Here is a 20,337-nt window from a genome sequence, read left to right as displayed (position 1 = left end):
AGCAGTGTATCTGTACTGTTTAGCAGTATATCTAGTATGTTCATGTATATAATTCAGTATTATCTAGTATTAGTATTATGTCAGTAACTAGTTTTCTTCTAATTATCATTGTTCGTTAAATATTAAATGTTAAATGTTAAATGTTTTACTGTGTTTAAAAATTGTGGTATGAATGAGTGTTCATTATTGTGTTTATCGTATTAATTGTGTTCAAGTCCAGTTCGAGTAAGAACCAAGTAGCAAGGTTTAAAGATGCCGTTCTTTTCAAAATTAAGACAGATCAAAACTAGAAAAGGAGTATTCGAAGAAGCTGTTCCCATTCCACCTAGGGACACTCCAGGGTATTTCATGTATCATAAACATGGCCTAGATGCCGTATTATATCTTGACTTATGGGTAGACTACACCAAGGATCTAGCAGAAAGTCAGAGGTGGCCCGCAGCTGGGACATGGGATGCAGATTGCATCATGAGAGTAGAAGAAGAATTATGGAAAAAGAAAGCCAGGCAGTCACAGAAAGATGCCATTGAACTATGGCGTAAAGAATCGCATAGGCGCACAGAGAAAGCGCTCAGACAGGAAGAGAAAAGTAGGGAGAACTCAAATAAAGCCCGAGAAAACGTATTAGTTGAGGAAGGTATTCGAGTAAAATCAGAACAAGTAGACAGACAACGAAACACTTTTATGAATGGTATGTATCCTCTTCTGGCCGAGGGTTTACCCAAGGCCACCCCGGAAATACCGAAAGATTTGGCACCCCCATTACTCCCGACTAAAGCACATCCCAAGACCGCAAAAGATATTTTCCTTTCCTCCTATTTAGACGATGTAGCTCCCGAATATGTTAATGATCCACCACACACGCCACCTGTCGATGGTGCTCAACCCCGAGATCATCTACCCCCACCTCCGCAACAACAAACTCCTCCGCACAATCCAACAGGTCCATCTGTCTCCACCGCTTTTCCTGCATCCACAGTTTCTACCTTACATCCCACAAATCCTTTCGTGCCTAGCACCTCAGAAGGTGCAACAGGAGGTGCGACAGCAATTTTTGCCACACCACCGTCACAAAGTAAATCGTCTCTTAGAGATTTAGCAAACCAACGAACACCCCAAATAGCAACGTCCGACATGTTTAAGGAACATCTTGTAGATTGTAGATATGATCCAGTGCCCGGTAAAAATGATAGAATGCTGCTATCATCACTACGTATACGACGAGCTTCACTATATTTAACGACACTACCAGGAATGGTTAATCATCTAGACAATATATATCGCTTTGTCCAAACAGGGCAAGGCCCTGAAAGTATTGACGAAGCCATGGAATACCAGAAGGTGGATATACAGAGACTACTGTTACGCTTCTTCATAAACTGCTTGATCAGAGACAGAGATAGGTCCGAGGTAGATCAGGATGAAATGCAAGTACTTACCAGATGGGGTCAGAATATATCAGAGGGAAAACATGATAAACAGACGTGTATAGTAGTTATGTGCCGAAAGATCCGCAAAGAAGTAGAACGAATACATAAAGCCAGATTGGAGGCAGACAAAACTGAATCAGAGGGAGAGGAGGAGGAAGAATCAGAAATGCCCACAGGACAATTAGAAACGATAGCTTATGTAGGTAGGGGAAGACCTTGTAACAATACCAGATACTTTAATGATCCGATACGTCCGATACGTCCAGACAACAGACATATGCTAAATACGAAATCCCCTGAACACTTATTCCAGGCTGCTGATAAATTACTTCGAGACCGAAGGGGGTATCATATGCTCGATTCCATGGATGAACAAGAATTAGCCAGGTCAGCAGTACAATGGGCTGACAGTTTTGAAAAATACAGTGATGATGCGCTAGCACACACGTTTTTGAATCTCACCCCAGATGAACAGCGTTTAGCTGGTATATACATGATACAACACCTCCGTATATTATATAGAAGCCAACACTCCGATCCTGGTCCCCTACCTGATATACTGATCGAATTACTCACGAACAAATGGAGAGGCTCAGGTACTGACTTAATTAAAGAAATTCTAGAATATCGACACCAGTACATTGTCTTCGTATGCCCAGAACATGTTTCAGTTCCCCCCAAGGAAAGAAAAACGTATCACATAGACAGACAGAATCCCTTACGCGAAGTGCACCCAGTCAGAGGTGATGACAATATTTTTAAATGCGTGTTTGTGTACACGCCCATAACTAAAATTGAATTATTAGAAATGAAGAAAGTAGTACCTAGCCATGACAAAGATCCAGCAGGTTTCCACCGTGAGATAAAAGACATGTTACTCATGGGAGAGTATACTTACCCTGACATTATGAAAATATTAAAGGTCTTATTGCCTGCCGGTATTTACGAGAAACTCAAAGAAAAGGAATGGGAGGTGGGAGACCAAAAGATAGATTGGACAGCATTAGAAAACGAAGAAAAGGCCCGAGCTGCAGGTTCAGGGCTTGGGGAAAAGACTACAGCATTACCAGGATTATTAGTGCAGGTACTACCACGTTTATTGACTACGAAAAAGGAAGACTGGGGTGCAATCTCAGCCTGTAAACAAAAACAAGATGAAGACACCAGTGATTTCTATTCCCGATTTGAAAAATGTTTTGGTATTAATAGTGGCATAAAAGCAAGTAGTGAGTCGTATCCACATCTGTTTGTGACAAAATTAGTTGAGAATTCCCTGCCCCGAGTTAAGAGTAGAGTATTAAAATTCGAGAGTACTTGGCAAGGTAACACACCGTCTCAGATGTTACAAATGTTACAATATCATCACAATAGAATTAGAGAAGAACAAGAACATGAACAAAGACGTATGAAAGACACGAAAATGAAAATGCTTGTTGCTCAGTCAGTTCCAGCTGACGGTCATAAAAAGGGTACGACACAGTCCAATGATTCAACGGGTCCCGTTAGAGGGACATGCAACTATTGTAAACAGCCAGGTCATTATATACACGATTGCGCAGTTTTAAAACATAATATCTCTACGGGTATAACGAAAGAGAGACCACGTCCGCCTAGACAGGATCAGATCCAACCACAAGTACCTCAGAATATACAGCCTATGCCAGCTGTACAGCAGACCGTACCACAACCACAACAACAACAACAACAACAGCCACAGCCTATTGCTGCAACACAAAACACAACACAACAGATGTACCAGTATGCACAAAACGACTACCCAGAGTATCAGCGCTACACATGAAATAGCCTAGAGAGGGAAGTTGGCCTACCCCTTATTGAGGTTCCCGTAGATCAAGAGGGTCCTTACGTACAGAGTCAAGTATTAGGAAAAGACAGAAAGTTTCTACTCGATACAGGGGCAAGCAGAACCACTATCAGTCATAGCGAAGTCCCAGGGGCACCCCTCTCAGGCTCACAAAATATTTCCCTTGGTTTCTCAGGAAAGCCCACTATTAACGAAGTATCGCAACCGCTTGCATTCACAGTCGGTCCGTTAACACGGACTACAGATCTATTGCTTACGAAATCATGTCCAGAAAACTTGTTAGGTATAAAAACATTGAAGGCTCTAGGAGCTGTAATATGTTGTTCTCCGGAAGGAGTACGACTATTTTTGCGTGACTTTAAAGGTCACTACGTGTCTAGAGACATGGATCACCGGTTACAGAATCTACCTGCACATTTATGGGCGCAAGGCCCCACTGATGTAGGTTGTATGCACATCACACCATATCGAGTCACACTCAAAACAGGAGTGGTACTACCACGAATGCGACAATACAAGTTACCACCAGATGCTGTAGTGGCTTTACTGCAAATCATTGACGAGCTCATTGCACAAGGAGTGGTTGTGGAAACCGACTCCAATGTATGTAATTCCCCGATAATTCCGATTCTTAAACGAACTGATCCAAAAGCACCCCCAGTATATAGATTAGTTATTGATCTGCGAGAATTAAATAAATGCATTGTACCACAATACCCCGTGGTCCCAGATATCTCTTCATTGCTAACAGCCATAGATTCAGAAGCAACGTTCTTTACTGTAATTGATCTCAAGAACGCTTTCTTTAGCGTCCCAATCGATCCGGAAAGCCAATATTTGTTTGGATTCAGTTTAAATGGACGAAGCTTTAAATTCGCACGCGCACCTCAAGGATTCACAGAAAGCCCCAGCATCTATAGCCAAGCACTGAAAAGAAAACTTGACAGTATCCACATGCCAGCTAACACTGCTTCAATATATCGATGATCTGCTGATCACCGCCCGAAGCGAACCTGAATGTGAAAAAGCATCACTGACGGTTTTACATTTCTTAGCCGACAAGGGGCACAAAGTGTCCCCTTCAAAGCTGCAATTCTGTGTCCAGCAAGTTGTGTACCTTGGGCACTTGCTGTCCAAGGGGGGAAGACAGCTTACACCCGACCGTATCCAGTTAATTGTTAACATGCCGCCACCCAAGACACAAAAGGAGGTACGGGCATTCATAGGCCTCACCTCGTACTGTAGGCAGTGGATCCCTCAATATGCATTTCTACCAAACCACTCATTCAGTTGACAACACAGGAGGCAGCGACATCGACTGTCCTCCCTTGGACTCAGGAACATACACAAGCTTTTGAAAGCTTAAAGAAAGCTTTATGCCAAGCACCTGTTTTAGCAACACCATGTTACAGCAAACGTTTTACACTCTTTGTTACAGAACGTGAAGGTACTGCTTTGTCAGTACTCACGCAGGAACAAGCAGGATCACACAAACCATGCGCTTACTTTTCTAGCACATTAGATCCCGTAGCTCAGGCTCTTCTTGCGTGTCTGAAATCAGTCGCAGCAACAGCTTTAGCAATCAGACAAAGCGATGCCATAGTGTTAGGACATCAATTGACAGTACAAGTACCACACGCAGTAGAAGTTCTCTTGAACCGGACCCAAACACAACACTTGACTATAGCAAGACTGACGGGTTATGAATTGACATTGTTCCAGCCACACATAGAAATCAGACGTTGTAGTACATTAAATCCTGCCACACTTTTGCCATTAAATGGAACAGACCCATTGGCACATGATTGTATTGAAGTCATTACTATTACGACGAAACCCAGACAAGACTTGACAGATATTCCATTATCAGATCCAGACCTAACATTGTATGTAGATGGTTCATGCATGAGAACAAATACAGGAGAATTAGTGGCCGCTTATGCAGTCACAACAGACACTGAAGTTATTGAAACAAATTGTATCGATACCTTGTCAGCTCAAGCAGCAGAGCTCATCGCTCTGACACACGCCTGTATTCAAGCCAAAAATAAAACAGTCAACATATACACAGATTCGCGTTATGCATTCGGAGTCGTCCATGACTTTGGCGTGCTTTGGCGAGAGAGAGGTTATTTAACTTCTCACGGTACCCACATCCAACACGGCCCCCTTATTCAAGTTCTGTTAGACGCAATACATCTGCCTACTGCAATATCGATTATGAAGTGTAAAGCCCATACAAAAGTGACTGACGTTATTTCTCAGGGTAACGACCTAGCTGACAGAACAGCTAAACAGACTGCTCAGAATCAGATTCATCCAACTGACACGACAAAGACAATAGTTCCGACACCAACACACTGCATGACAGTTAAGGATCCCGCCCTTGATGTAATTGACATACAGACACATGCTACACCAGAAGAAATAAAGAGATGGACTGAATTAGGAGGGATCCAAACGGATCAAGGATGGATGACGAAGGGAAAATCTATATGGTTTCTCCCCGACTCAATGGTTCAAGTCATCATTAACACAATACATAGTCCAGCGCACCTAGGAGAGAAAGCTATGCTAGACAGTATTCAACACATTTGGTTCAATAAACACTTGCGAGCAGCAGCTAAACAGAAAGTACGCACCTGCATGATTTGTTGTCAGTTCAATCCAGGAAAAGGCGTACCTGTAGAACAGGGTGGATTACAACCCCCCGATCACCCTTTTGAAGTCCTCCAGATGGATTATATCCAGATGGAGCGATGTCGAGGATTCAAATATGTCCTTGTAGTTGTATGCGCTCTTTCCCGGTGGACAGAGGCGTATCCCGTCTCAGATTACACTGCCCCGACTACTGCCAAGCAATTAGTTCGTGAATTCTTCCCACGGTATGGTTTGCCCCGTATCGTGTACTCAGATAATGGCCAGCCGTTCTCATCCGAGTTAATGAAGCACATTTCACTCTTGTTAGGCTATCAATGGAAATTCCACTGTGTCCGACATCCCGAGGCAGCAGGTCTCGTGGAACGTCATAATCAGACCCTGAAAATACGACTTGCAAAAATCTGTAGAGAGAAAGGTGTCGACTGGATAGTAGCCTTGCCGGTTGCGCTCTTTTACATGAGAATGGTAGCACACTCTCGAACAGGGCTATCCCCGTATGAGGTGATCTTCGGTAGACCACCAAATATGTGGGGGACGCCTATACCTCGTAAAATCACTGATGTTGATTGTAATATGTTGACAGATTACCTGGCTTCCTTGATGTCTGCACTACAATCTTGTCGTTCACAGGTAGCTGCAGCTTTTCCCGATAACACTGAGGTGAAGCCCCATGACGTGGTTCCAGGTGACCTGGTGCTTGTAAGAAATTTCGACAGGAGGAACCCGCTGGAGCCTCGCTGGCAGTCGCCTAAACTCGTCTTATTGACCACAAGGACAGCTGTGAAGATTGAGGGACGTAAAGGGTGGTTGCACTCGAGCCATATAAAAAAATTTCATGGACTACCAACTGAATCGAACTTTCAGCCCTGCATTCCCTCACAGATTGACTTAAAACTCCCCCTGGTTGATGGGCCAGAAAAGGAGAACTATAAACTGAAACTAAGGTCTAGCAAGTCAGAAAATTTGATTGTTTAAGTCCTCTTCAAGGTGAATCGGTTGAATTTGTCTCTGACATGTATCCTCTAGACCGAAATAGAGAGAGAAATAGACAGAAACAGCTCAAGAAACATGCGTACTGTAAATCACTTCGTAGTCACTGCATAGTGACATTATTAATTATGTTTTTTCTAAGTCTTCTGATTATTACTGTCAGTATATTTTTACACATGTATTACCCTATTTCCAAGCGTGCTTTCAATGCTACTGCCGAACATTCTTTTAGCGAATTACCCCCACATGAGTTGTCCTATAGACTTGCGCTGCGCAACAACACATTCATTAGTATGTTACATCATTCCCATCAGACCAGCAATGCTACAAATTGTTGGATATGTGGCCGACTCCCTCCCTATCAGAAATACAAAGGAGTTCTGCCCCTCTTTCCGTATCCATTCACACACAATGGCTCCTGTGGAGCATGGTTTAGTTTGATTAATTCCCTAGATTCAAATTCAGTAGTTTATCAAGACAACTGGGTATGGGGAAACCTGAACCTAGTTTTACTTAAAGTCTGCTACCCTAACAAGGAGGGACTTCCCAAAAGAACAGGGACTGATCTAGAAAATGAAGTATATGGATTAGGTAACTTTACACTTAACCTCATGATCCTGAATGTTGAATCCGCAGCTACACCAATCTTGCCCGCTATGTCAGTATTTCCAGTTAGAGGCGAATTATGTGTAAGAAAGAATGGTTCAATACACATGGGCCATAGTAAATGTACCACTGTAATAGAATTCAGTGATAAAGGCAAGTCTACATTTAGAGCTTCTCGTCACTCCTACTTCATCTGTGGTCACACCGCATACAAACGCCTACCCCTAGATTGGGATGGTACCTGTTACATTGCATTCCTTCTGCCACCTGTTTTCCTAACCCCGCCTGATTATCATAGGAATACCCATTTAGTACACAATAGACAGCAGAGAGATCTCCCGATTGTCGACTACACTGAAACAGCATGGGAGAAATACACAGATTTCAATAAAGGTTTCTTTCCTTACATAGGTACAGTCACTAATAGTAAGCTAATACTTAGATTAACTAGAACCCTTGAAGCAGTAGTGAATGAAACTACTTCCGCCTTAGGCAACTTAACAGAGGAACAGTCTGCGATGCGGATTGTTGTTCTTCAAAATCGTCTTGTCCTTGACGTCATTCTGGCCGATAGGGGCGGAGCTTGTAGGGTCATCGGATCAAGTTGCTGTGTTTTCATACCAGAAAACGCGCCGTCAGTGTATAAAGCCATAACTCAACTTCATAAAATCGTAAGCCAGATACATCAGAATCCAGGCACCTGGACTTGGTCCGGTTGGTTCTGGAGCATATTGTCAACCTGGGGATGGAGGATCCTATCCTTCCTAGGTATTGGTTTTCTCATACTATTCAGTTGCTGCTTGTGTCTACAATGTGGGCCAGCGATTTGTGGTCTGTGTGTCACATCGTGTATCCCGCCTTCAAATTTTCATTCAAGATCCCGGAAGAAGAAGGAAGAACAAATGATGCTATATGAACAGATTGATGGATTGATGAAGATGGATATTTCATAAGGGTCCGTAGGGGACAAGGAGGGAATGAGGAAATATAAATTTTTATGGTCAATTGTGTCCCCTATCTTAGACCCCAACGGCTCCATGTACATGCTACAAGTACATGTATGTTCCCTCCACTTCAAGCTATGAAGACGCAAATACAATTGTGTCCAACGTCAACATTTCCTCTTTCAGATCCGACATGAATGGGTCAAATAGTCCATTCCTAAGTATGATTGGCCACCGACTTTATATGGTTCACTTTTCACGTTTTACAGTTCAGGCGAGTAGGCCCTGAATTCTGCCATCAAGCCTTTTCCTGCTTCTGCCTCTGAAAATGCTCCAGCCTGGACCTGCATCCGTATCCATGAACTTTGTCCTACTCCCTGCGCGGCTAACGGTGCCTGACGCGGCCTGTTGCCTGCCAAAAACTGTATTCAGCCTTCAAGTTATCTGCTCTGCTCCTCATCCGATGCATTCCTGTCTAGTAGTTTAGGTAAACATCCTTCTAGCTACCGAGCAAAGGGCCCGGCCTCGCTGTCTTTATGCAAGTAATTCATAGGCCCTGTTACCATGGAAGATTCCTGCCCCCTCGCATCTCATGTAGACACATAGACGCTTGTACACGCACTAACAGTCAGTATAGAATAGGATCTGTCCGAGAAGACCTTTCCTTCCAGATAATATAGTTCCTTAAACACAAGATATTAGATATGATTTAGGACTAGGTTGTCCTGACACCCCAGACTTCTGTCTCCACATGTAGGGCTAAATGTCAAGTCCCCTTCACTCTCTAGTTACACGTCAATCACACGTCATGCGGCTGCGCGCGCATCTCTGCCAAATATTTCTGCTGACACTGCAGGATTCTCTTATGGATCCACCCACTTGTGACATCATTTTCAATGACGTTTCTAGCATACGCCTATTATTACGCCTATTTTCATTACGTATGTGTATTCTTATCTGTATTATCAGCTGTTACGCCTCCTGCATCTGTCTTAATGCAATGCTTTTCATATATATATTGTTACTTGTCAATAATGTAGGCTGATCCCTTCCTGAACCTTCGTGGTGATGGAATATGATTGCCTGGTTCGAACCATAATTCCTTTGTAAGGAATAAAGTCCTTTTCAGAACCTCTAATACCACGGATTCTGCCTCTTATTTTGACTGAGTTATTCTTACTAGACTTTACCGCATAAAAAATAGTACAGGTAATTTAAATATTTACCACAATACAAAAGGGAAACTCACCTGTCTTTAGTGAGGATGTATTCAGGAGGGACATGGGGTTCTCCAAGACTCCTCCATCTGGGCTTCCAATTTTTTAAGGGGTTGGGCTCGGAAGTAGTCGGCCTCAGAACAACAGCCACCACAAGAAGGAGAAACAGTAGAAGGCTGAGCAAAAGTAGCACCACTGGAAGGAAGAGAATAGGAGAGTAAACAAAAACATGCACAGATCACTTTTGCCTGCGCACCTCCCCAAGTAGGAAAAACACATGATGTGGTACAGAAAGGAACAACCTTGCTGTGGCTTCAAGTTGTTCATCTTTAAGTCAGCATTACTAGGTGACGCTCAGAGGCCTAACCCAGACCCCTTCAACCCTTGCGGTGGAGGGTACCCCTAAGACTTCAGGGGGGCTCCATTCAGCCAAAGGCCAATGGATATCCGAGATATGGAAGGCTCAGGGACCCTTCTTCACACTCTCTAGGGGGGCATAAATATGTGTTACGCCACTGAAGACGTTTTTACAGTTTTTACTGGGGGCCCTCTGTTGTCCACACTCACTGACACAGAGACATACGACTCACAGTAAACACATACAAACAATACATGCATGCATGCACAAAGCAAACTGAACCTCCAAAGAAAAATATTTTGCCCAGACCGGAGTCCCGTTTCTAGTTATATGGAATCATTATCTGATCCCGTTACCAGTTTCCATCACATCTATGCTCCCACCTTGAGTGCCACACTCTCACATCTGTGGTACAAGGTGTATTAAACTAGCCTCGCTAACAGTCTTTCTAAGGACCTCCCGCTATTTAATGATAATCCTTAGTAAGGCATAATTTTAATTAACAAATGGGTCTCTGCCGTGGTAGATGCTATTTCCCCTATTTATATTGAGCGTCAGTCAGATTCCGCCCTTCTGCTCCTTGGTTTACGATAGCCTTAGCGGGCGAAAAAAACAAATGTAAATGACTGAAGCGTCGCTGGAGAAGAAAAAGAGATTTATAAATTGGCACCTAAGGTCTATCATGGTCCGATCCTTAAGGCTCAAGCTGTCTGTTTTGCCAAACAGATCGCCTCAGCCTCCAACACCCCTAAAGAGTTCTCAAAAATAGTTCAGCCTTTCCTCGCTCCCAAAGTCTGTACTCGAAGTATCATCCCTTCTGCAGAGCGGTGTGAATAACTCTCCCTTTTTAGGTCGAGCCTAGAGCCAGCATGCATGCGCTGCTCTGCGAGACTTATTGTAGTGGAGTAAGGAATAGAAGCCCCACCCACTATCCGCCCCTATTTGCCATTGGCTTTTGTCATTGTACATCCTAAATGCTGGCTTCTGATTCGTAAATAGGTTTATGAGCCCCTCCTCAGTACTGCCTCCTCTTCATTTGTCACCTCCCATGGTGACTGGCCGTTTTATTTCGGTAGTTACACAGTACCGGTCTTTAAGCACTATTTTCTTTATCCAGTTTCTCATACTGTAGGCACAACGTGCTTTAGTACCGCCTTTACAACCACGCCCTCCCTCCCATTGTCCGTGCCTTCTTTACCCCCCCTCCTCCTGTTATCATGCCTTCATAACCACCCCGCCATCCTTCCCGCTGTCTGTGATGCCTACCATTTGCAATGCAATAGGTCTCGCATTTACGCAAGTTTGACCTATTGGCATTGTAAATGACAATGCATTTTATTTATGTTATGGTTTTTAAAACATAAATAAAACGCATTGTCATTTATAATGCCAAAAGCTTAAACTAGCATAAATGCGAGACCTATTGCATTGCAAATGCTTGTTTTCCATGAGACGATTGAAAAATCTATGTTGACTTTATTGAAGATGCAACTCACTCTGTTGACTCTGAGTGTTTTTTGATGAGTGTCATAACATCTGTTCCGGTTCTATCTGCATTTGATAGAATATCACTTGATGAGTCAGCCCACGCCATTTTGGAATATCACTCTGGTTCACCTTTAGATTCATGTCTCCCTGGAATTCTAGCTAAGGCTATTCATATTTGAAATGATTTATTTACCCATTCATTGCAACAAGCCATGGTACCTAAGCTCTGGAAACATGCATAACTGGTCTCAATACTGAAAAAGCTTGAAGTCTGAGCAAATTTTTAGATCCATTTCTCTTCTCCAAAAATGTCTACAAGACTGGAGAAAATAGTCAATGGTTGGGTTGATGGTTATCTTGAGTACAATAATCATTTGCATAGTTCCCAGTCTGGGTTCAGACCTTGTCATAGCACGGAATCAGGTCTGCTTAAAGTTTTTGAGTTTCTAAAGCTCAGTTTAGATCAGAACGACGCAGCAGTGACACTATTAGATCTCTCAGCTACTGAAACAACGTGTGCCACAGGGCTCGGCCCTTAGCCATATGCCATTAAGCATTTATTTGGCCTTATAGCTGAGATAATTCATACTTTTGGAATTAAAGTTGTGTCATATGCGAACAATATTTAACTAATTGCTCTCTTTTTAAAGTAGTCCAATCCTTCTTTAACCCCAAGGCGCTGGAGACTAAAGTAAACCCCACCCCAGCCTTGTGTGGCAAAATAGCCAATCATTTTAAAAAAAAAAATTTTAAAAGTCTATTACTCCTTTGCTCCACCAGAGCCTACTACAGCATCGGACAAATCCATAATTGCACCAGGGGCCCCTGGCCTTCTCAATTTTACCCCAATACAATCTCTGGATGCTTTAACTGCTATCCAGAGTTGTCGCTCAGGCGCTCCCGACGATCCCTGCCCACCAAAACTTTGGAAAACAATAGCTAACCCTTTGGCGGATTCACTATTGCAGTTATGGAACTCCTCGCTGGATTCTGGCATTTTCCCGGATTCATGGAAACATGCAACTCTATTGCCACTAAAAAAGAAACCTAATGGCGACCCAGACGATCTCAGCAATCTCCGTCCCATTTCCCTACTCTCAGCCCCAGGCAAAATGTTGGAGAAACTGGTGCAGCACCAATTGACCTCTTTCATCAAGCTTAGAGGGGCCTTACATGACACACAATCAGGTTTCAGAGCCGGTTTCAGTACAGAAACCGCGCTCCTTGATGTTGCTGAGTCAGTTAGGTGGGCAATGGACTCAGGTGATTCGGCAATGCTGGTGCTACTGGACCTGTCTGCGGCGTTTGATACCGTGGACCATTCTATACTGATCCAGAGGTTACATGCCGCGGGCATTGGGGGTAAGGCTCTAGCCTGGCTGACATCCTATATGAGCGGCCGCACGCAGAGGGTCGCCCTTAAGCCATTTGAGTCTGACCCGAGACATCTCTGGTGTGGTGTTCCACAGGGTTCTGCCCTGAGCCCCCTACTCTTCAACCTATATCTCGCGCCGCTCTTCTCTTTGATCGCCAATTGGGGTGTTAAAGCGATCTCCTATGCTGATGACACCCAGCTGTTTCTCTCTTTTAAAGAGCAGTCGGCGGAGGCCTTTATGAACTTTAAAGGCTGCCTACGGGATATTGCGGTCTGGATGAACTCAAACAAACTCAAACTGAATGCGGGGAAGACCGAGGTTTTGTTCTTCGGTCAGGGCGGTGCCCCTGATGCAGAACTGTGGTGGCCAGTGGAAATGGGTCCACCGCCCTCCCCCGCTAAATGCATCCGGAATTTAGGGGTGAGATGGAAGACAGATCTCTCCCTCTCAGCTCAAATCCAGCAAGTCTCTGCAACTTGTTTTAGTAAATTAAAAAACCTAAGGAAAATTCTGCATTGCTTACCTGAAGACTGCCGTAAAACGGTAGTTCATGCAACAGTCACTTCGAGGCTGGACTATGCAAATGCCCTGTACCTTGGCCTTCCTAAATATGCGATTCATCGACTCCAGATAGTACAGAATGCGGCTGCGAGACTGGTCTGCCGCCTGCCTTTTCGAGACCATGTCTCTCCGCATCTCCTGAGACTACACTGGCTGCCAGTTGAGAAAAGAATTATTTTTAAGGCTATGACCCTGTCCTACAGGGCTCTAAGAGGCAGGTGCCCGAGCTATCTGGAAGACAGACTACGCCCCTACAAACAGTCCCGCGCACTGCGTTCTATTGCCCAAAATCTGCTGCACTCCTTCCACTTTAGGAAAGCCCGTCTGGGGGGTAGAACCTTCTTGGTTAGAGCGGCCACACTGTGGAACTCCCTGCCAGGTCACCTTCGCCTGGCTAACACAGAACTTGTTTTCCGGAAAGCCCTAAAGACCTGGCTGTTCAAGTCAGACTAAGATAACAGGGGTGGTTGTTGACCCTTCTTTGCCTGTGCTATTGCCTGATGTTTTCAGCGCCGGGACGCCCCTGTTTGGAGTAGCTGTCGCGCTTTATAAGCTTCTGTATTATTATTATTATTTCTTGGAGGTTAATAGTAAATTACAGCATTCTTTTAAATTTTGCCTCGTGAGAGTGGCTGATTAGAATAAGAGCAGTTGCTTAAAACTAGACTCAGCTAAAACCATAGTACTGTTTTTTCACTGCTCCCTTCACTCTGGTCTAGTGCATAAAGGCTTTCACAACTGGACCCTTCCCCCACTCCAGTGAAGGAGGTTAGGAACTTTGGAGTAAAATTTGACAAGGATTTGCCTTTTGTGCTGCAGGTTAAGGCAGTTACCGGTGCCAGTTTTGCCTTTCTAAAAACCCTCAATAAAATGCTTAGGTTAATGCCTGAATTTACTAGGATAGCCATCGTTCATTCCCTCCGCATCTCTTGTTTGTATTATGCCGAGATTTTGTATTTGAGCCATCCAGACTATCTTCTTAGTCATTTGCAGTTGATCCAGAAAGGAGCCGCCAGGCTTCTACTGAATATCCCCAGACAGGAATCCATTTTGGAACACCTGGGAAATCTACATTGGCTTCAAGTATGACTACATACTCACCTCAAGTATCTTCTTATTACCTTAAGGGCATTTCATAACAGAGTCCCGCTATAATTGAGGGAAGAATCTGAGCATGCCATCCTACAAGATGTCGAAGATCCCCCAATCAGCTTTTGCTGGTTACATCGGTAGTACGACGCGCTCATTTGGGTGGCTGGTTTTTTTTTTGGTTCCTAGACTGTGGAACACCCTTACATTTAAAATTCTAGCACCCCCCAATGAACAGACCTTCAAAAACAACTGAAAACCTGATTATTCCAACCATGGTTATTAGCCTTTTTCGTGTTTCCCAGTAATTCAGTCTAGGTAGCACCGGGAGGTCTGTCTGAGAACTGTGCTCTCTATAAGTGATTTATTCTTTCACTCATTCATTTTCAAAAGTTGTTACCGCACAAGTAATTGATATCTGCACAATTAGCTGAATTTAGGAATTACAGAATATTCAGGACAGAGTAAGTGTCTTCAAGTCTTTTCACTGCCCTAAGCATGGGACAGAGACATTATTCTACATACCCAATGATGTTATGGGCCTACCTAATACGGGCAACTCTGTGCTGCTGTGCATAGCTGCCTGGCTCTGCACTGATCCATCACTCTTTCCACAACTGCTAGCATGACATCAGGTAAACTGGCTATGCTATGTTTTAATGTCCATCTTGTTGTGAACACTAATCGATCTGCTTACAAAGTCCACATTAGGCCTATCTACGGTATTCAATTAGATCTTTCCCCTCAGCATACACCTCCAGCCACAAAAACATGAAAGCATTGCCAACCTATTGAGAGTTTCCTTTCAGGAACAGCATACGTCCAGTTTAGCTGCTGATCCGAGGATATTTACCTGCATGCCATTTGGTGATAGTGTGTAATGTAAAGACTAGTAAAAGCTAAGGGCAGTCAAATATTAACAGGTAGTAGTAAGCATTAATGATGGGAGCAGATCAAAAACATTAAAAGTATGGACTGTGCATAGCACATAATTTTATAACTCCATTACCAAGCTTTTAATGTAAAATATTGCCATATTTTACATTAAAAGCTTGGTAATGGAATCAGTAATACAACGCGATGGCATTAAAGTATTCATTAGCGGCTCAATCACCACATATGCAATACAGGTATAAAACAAGCATTAGAAATGCAATAAGTCTCGCATTTTTTTTAGTTAGAGCTATTGGCATAGCTCAACAGCTACCGGACAGAAATTGCCACTTTGCAGGTGCCAAACAGAACATTGCTCCGTGAAACGGCCTGAAAGCCTAAAATGATGTTGATTGTCTACAACGTAAAAAGGTAGATCAGGATGACCAGGAGGCACCACAGACGTATTGGGATGGCCAACGCAAGCAAACAATGAGTGAAATCGCCTTGGCATGACTCAAGCACGCAAAGGTGTGAGAATCAGACCCAATGCACCAATAAAAACCCATTATTTCTAAATGGTACAACAACAAACAAATGGTAATTCATGGGCATGCCAAAATCTGATAGAGGAGATTACAACATGTCTTGCAGACAGCGCATGCACGCTGCCTAGGCTCGACCTAAAAAGCAGACTAAAAACATCTGATTCCTCAGCACATAAACAGTGTTGTCACACAAACCAACAAGCCACATCACGCTGATACCCTGAGAATAAATCCAGACCATTAAAAGTGCAATTGTTATGGTCTCATTCTGAGGACTTTATGCAGCAAAGCATCTTAAGACAATTATGCAATATTAAATCTAATACGAGAATTGGACAATTGTTAGTACAGCATAGTAATGCAGAGAAGACTGAACCGAGTGTAGCTGAATTTCAGGAGCCTTTGATTTAAAAAGTTAGGCCTATGTCAGAAGACATCTCTAAAATTTGTAAATACCTCTACCATTAATGAATTCTTGTGAGACAAGAATTCACATGGTAGACAGCCTGCATGTTTTAATTCTTATAACAAACGGTGTTGATAGGAACATATGGGTCACCCCCTTCAGGTATTTTGAAAAGGGATGACTGCAGCTGTGGTCTGTGCAGGTAACATAGGTGGGGGCCAGGTAGGGGGATTTCGAGGAATGATGCAGAGGGAAAATTAATTAATTAATTTTCCCTCTGCATCGTCCGTCGGAATCTCCCCCTTACCCGGCCCCACTGCTGCTACCTGCATGGACCGCGGATAGATGGCTGGTCTGGCAAACATAGGAAGGCTGAAAGGATAAAATGGTATCCCTTATCTATTGCCCAGCTAGGTCTTGCTGGGCTAGGAACAAACAAAACAGGAGTACATCCAATAGCTGCCCACTTAAAGGTTGGATGTGTCGTGAGAAACATGAAGCAGCAAACTTCTCCCAGCGTTCTGCATAGACAGATGTTATGGATGAATGCTTGGCTGCCAACATAACACCAACCAACTCGAGAAGAAGATTTGAAGCCATTACCTGGGTATGAAAGGGCAGGAGATTACGCACTCTTGCTTCAACTCATTCTTGCTTCATCTTTCATGGTGAGCTTGTATATAATTTATTCTTTAACTATTTTCTTTTGCTTCCCCTCATGCAAAACCAATAGATCATATTGGGTTGTTTCATACATAATTTCTCCATTTGGTTTGCCCTCTAGTAATTGCTCGTTGGCTTATTCCACAGAAGTGTACCGTGACATTGTTATGTGCTGATTAGTTTGGACCTTGCACATCCATCTCTCTATAGGAATGTTATCATTGGCAGTAAGTAAGGTGCACTCTCCATTCACATCAAATACTAGTATTGGGTACTCTACATAGCCTTCTCTGGAGATGCCTTTCATTCTATACTTTCCCCACAGCTCAGAATGCCTACTACTCCCTGGACACACGCTCTTCCCATGATAGCAGTAATTTATTTTGCCCCCGATCAACCGAAAACATGCACGCCCCACTGTCAAGGTTTTAGTTATGGTGACTTTAGAGCAGTTATTTTTTAACGAAGTGCAACCTGAGCGGTGTTTGGATCACAGTGTGGGGAAATCTGTGCGGAGAATGCAGACCTGGGCAATGCTAGGTTACTGGGCAAATATTAGGTATCCTATAGCACACTGCCAGGTCTCACTAATTCCTATGTGGTGGCCCACAGTGTCCTATTATATATGACGGGTCTGGCCAGACATCATTTTTATATTAGTAAACAACCTTCGACTCACTGCCCTCTGATAGTAGCACACTGGTTAAAAGCTATTATTTTATATCTTATTTGTCAACCAAACAAATCGTTTTTTACTTTCAGCAACTATACTTCTGGTGGATACAAACTGAATACCCCTTACTGGCTTCACAAAACATTTTACCCAGCAATTACTGCATTGCTTTGAGGTGGTGCCATGCAACTCCAGCTGCCACTCTTCCTCTGGACGTGACATCATCAGAGTATATTAGAAGGCATTCAGTATATTAGTGTCAGTTTTCATATTCATTCCGCAATCCATGGACGCATGCAAAGAGGAACTGAGAGAGCTATGATAGCAACAAGTACAAGACAAGACATGTCTGCATAGCCTGCGATCCTATTAATCAGGGTACTAGCGCATCAGGGAAGGGCGGGCTGGGATCATTATGTATCCACCAAAAATATTGTTACTGAAGTTAAGTGACTTTTTCTTCTAATGGATACATCTTCCTGCAGAATCTTCACCTTATGAATGTGTAAATCAGTATGTCCTTGGGAGTTGATATTAAGAAGCTCTGGTTAACCAAAGAAATCTTGCGGCACAACTTGATCAAAATATCTGCCACTGCATCCCTGAGACGTGAAGAAGTAGTGCTTTGTGAAAGTATACAACGACGACCACACACCTGCACATAGATGTCAGCAAACAAGCAGTGGTGCGGCAAAGTCAACATGGCCGCTGGTTATTGAATGGGTAGTAAAATACAGTATTAGTTCTGGTACAGTGGGCCACGTCGGATACTTACATACAGCCATAGATACTACTTCCACACCTCTGTGTCTCCTTTTTTATACCACTAACTCTGGGAAGTAATCCCAGGTCCAAATCCCAGGCAGGGACTTGGAAAAACAAGAATTTGCAATGCAATCGGTCTCGCGTTTGGGACCTTATATGTATTTAGCTATGCAGCACATTAGCCTGGGTGCTGAAACATCTACTGTTCTTTAGCATGAAAGGGAAAGGAAGCACCAAACTGCATGACATGCCAGGTTTTGAAACACAAGAAAAGAAATATTGCCTTTCAGCAGGAAACAGTATAGTCCAAAGCTCTGTTTTTAATATAAAATCAGGGTCTTTAGTAGTCATATCACTGAAAATACAAGATTTGAAAAAAATATTATTGTCTACGGATGCTCGTGGAAGACAATTTCTATGGGCTGTATCTAGAGTTGCTAAAGTGATTCAGGTATTTGACTGACCACTGCTGGTCGTTTTCTATCAAGACAGTTAAATAGAGGCAGTTGAACAGAAAAAAAAATCCCTATGTGGAAGCAGACAAGTCCTAGGGCTGATCTCCAGAGCCCACAAAGTACATACACATATAAGTATATGCTAAAGTATATACAAGAGGTCTAGAATGCTCAACCTAAAAACAAAGATTGGGCTGACAGTTAAAAAAACTAAAGCTGGAATGACTCAGCACACAGCTATGGTTGTATGTAACAGACAATTGTATACATCAGTAACTGAAAATGAACAATAACACAATGTCTCCCAAAAGATTCACAATGGACTTTTATTTTTTAATGATGTAATTTTCTTTATTCTTTTGTTCAAGTTTTCTGATCTTTTTTAAAAGCACAGCATACAGATCATAGGCTATGCCCTGACTTGGGAGTCTCCACAGTCGTAAAGTTACTAGTACATTGCAGTTTTGTGAATACCGTAAAAGAGTAAATCTACACACATGTGTAAGTTTACGTTTGCGAATCAGACCCTCAATTTATATGCCTTTGTGACTACCAAATATAAGCCAGTGTGCAAGAACACATTTTGCAAAATATCGCATAACAGTATGGGTAATCCTAAATGCAGAGTTGTACAAATAACCATTGTTCTAAACTCAGAATCTTGTGCACGTTTCAGAAATACATAGGTTGCCATCATACTAATTTTTAATTCCATACATTTTACCATATGGGTTGCTGCGTGGTCAGTACACTTTTTTTTGTTGCTCTTTTTATTGAAATTGATTGGTGTCATACATATTTAAAATTCGAAATACAAAATATAGAATAACAAAACCCAGAAATATCTCATAAAGCATACCCTGCTTTCAACGACTGATATTGGCATAAAGATGGCTTACAGCTTTCCAAAATCAAAAGACAAGAAAATTGCAATTTATTCAAAAAATGTCCCCCAAATTTTTTCACATTTTCTCCCCCCCCCAATCCTCAAAGCATAACTTCGCTCACTTATCTTTACTCTTTGCATTTTGAGTAGCCATTCATGCATGGATGGAGTCTGATTTGTGCGCCAGTTTTGAAGTAACAGTGATCTGGCAACTGCCATGCAAATATAAACCAATTTAACAAATGATTCAGATAAATTAAGGTGCGGATCGAAACCATAAAGCATCAGTTTAACATTTAAAAATATCCGGATATGATAATTAGAACGTAAGAAAGCAAAAATGTTTTCCCAGAATGCTTTCACCATACTACAATCAATTATTACGTGTGTCCAATTAGCTGGGGCGAAGTTCAAGCATCGGAAACAATTCGGTATATAGTTACTGTACATTTTGGCTATTGCCGCCGGCGTGCGATACAAAAGCCATTTTCCAAAAAATAACATTCTGCGCCATTTAGCTCCT

The 20,337-nt window shown here is 42.8% G+C and overlaps 1 protein-coding gene across 1 annotated transcript in view; it reads right to left on the bottom strand.

Annotated features, from left to right (window-relative positions):
- Positions 1–20,337, bottom strand: part of LOC146856812 (uncharacterized) — a 1,211,343-nt gene that overhangs the window by 390,984 nt on the left and 800,022 nt on the right. Inside the window, exon 21 of the mRNA XM_085646995.1 lies at positions 9,706–9,868. Coding sequence (XP_085503121.1) covers positions 9,706–9,868 — 163 coding nt within the window. The remainder of the gene's footprint in view (positions 1–9,705; positions 9,869–20,337) is intronic.

The sequence above is a fragment of the Triturus cristatus genome, chromosome 3_2 (assembly GCF_964204655.1).
Source record: "Triturus cristatus chromosome 3_2, aTriCri1.1, whole genome shotgun sequence".
Taxonomy (NCBI): Eukaryota; Metazoa; Chordata; class Amphibia; order Caudata; family Salamandridae; genus Triturus; species Triturus cristatus.
This window is presented reverse-complemented; position numbering and strand designations above follow the sequence as displayed.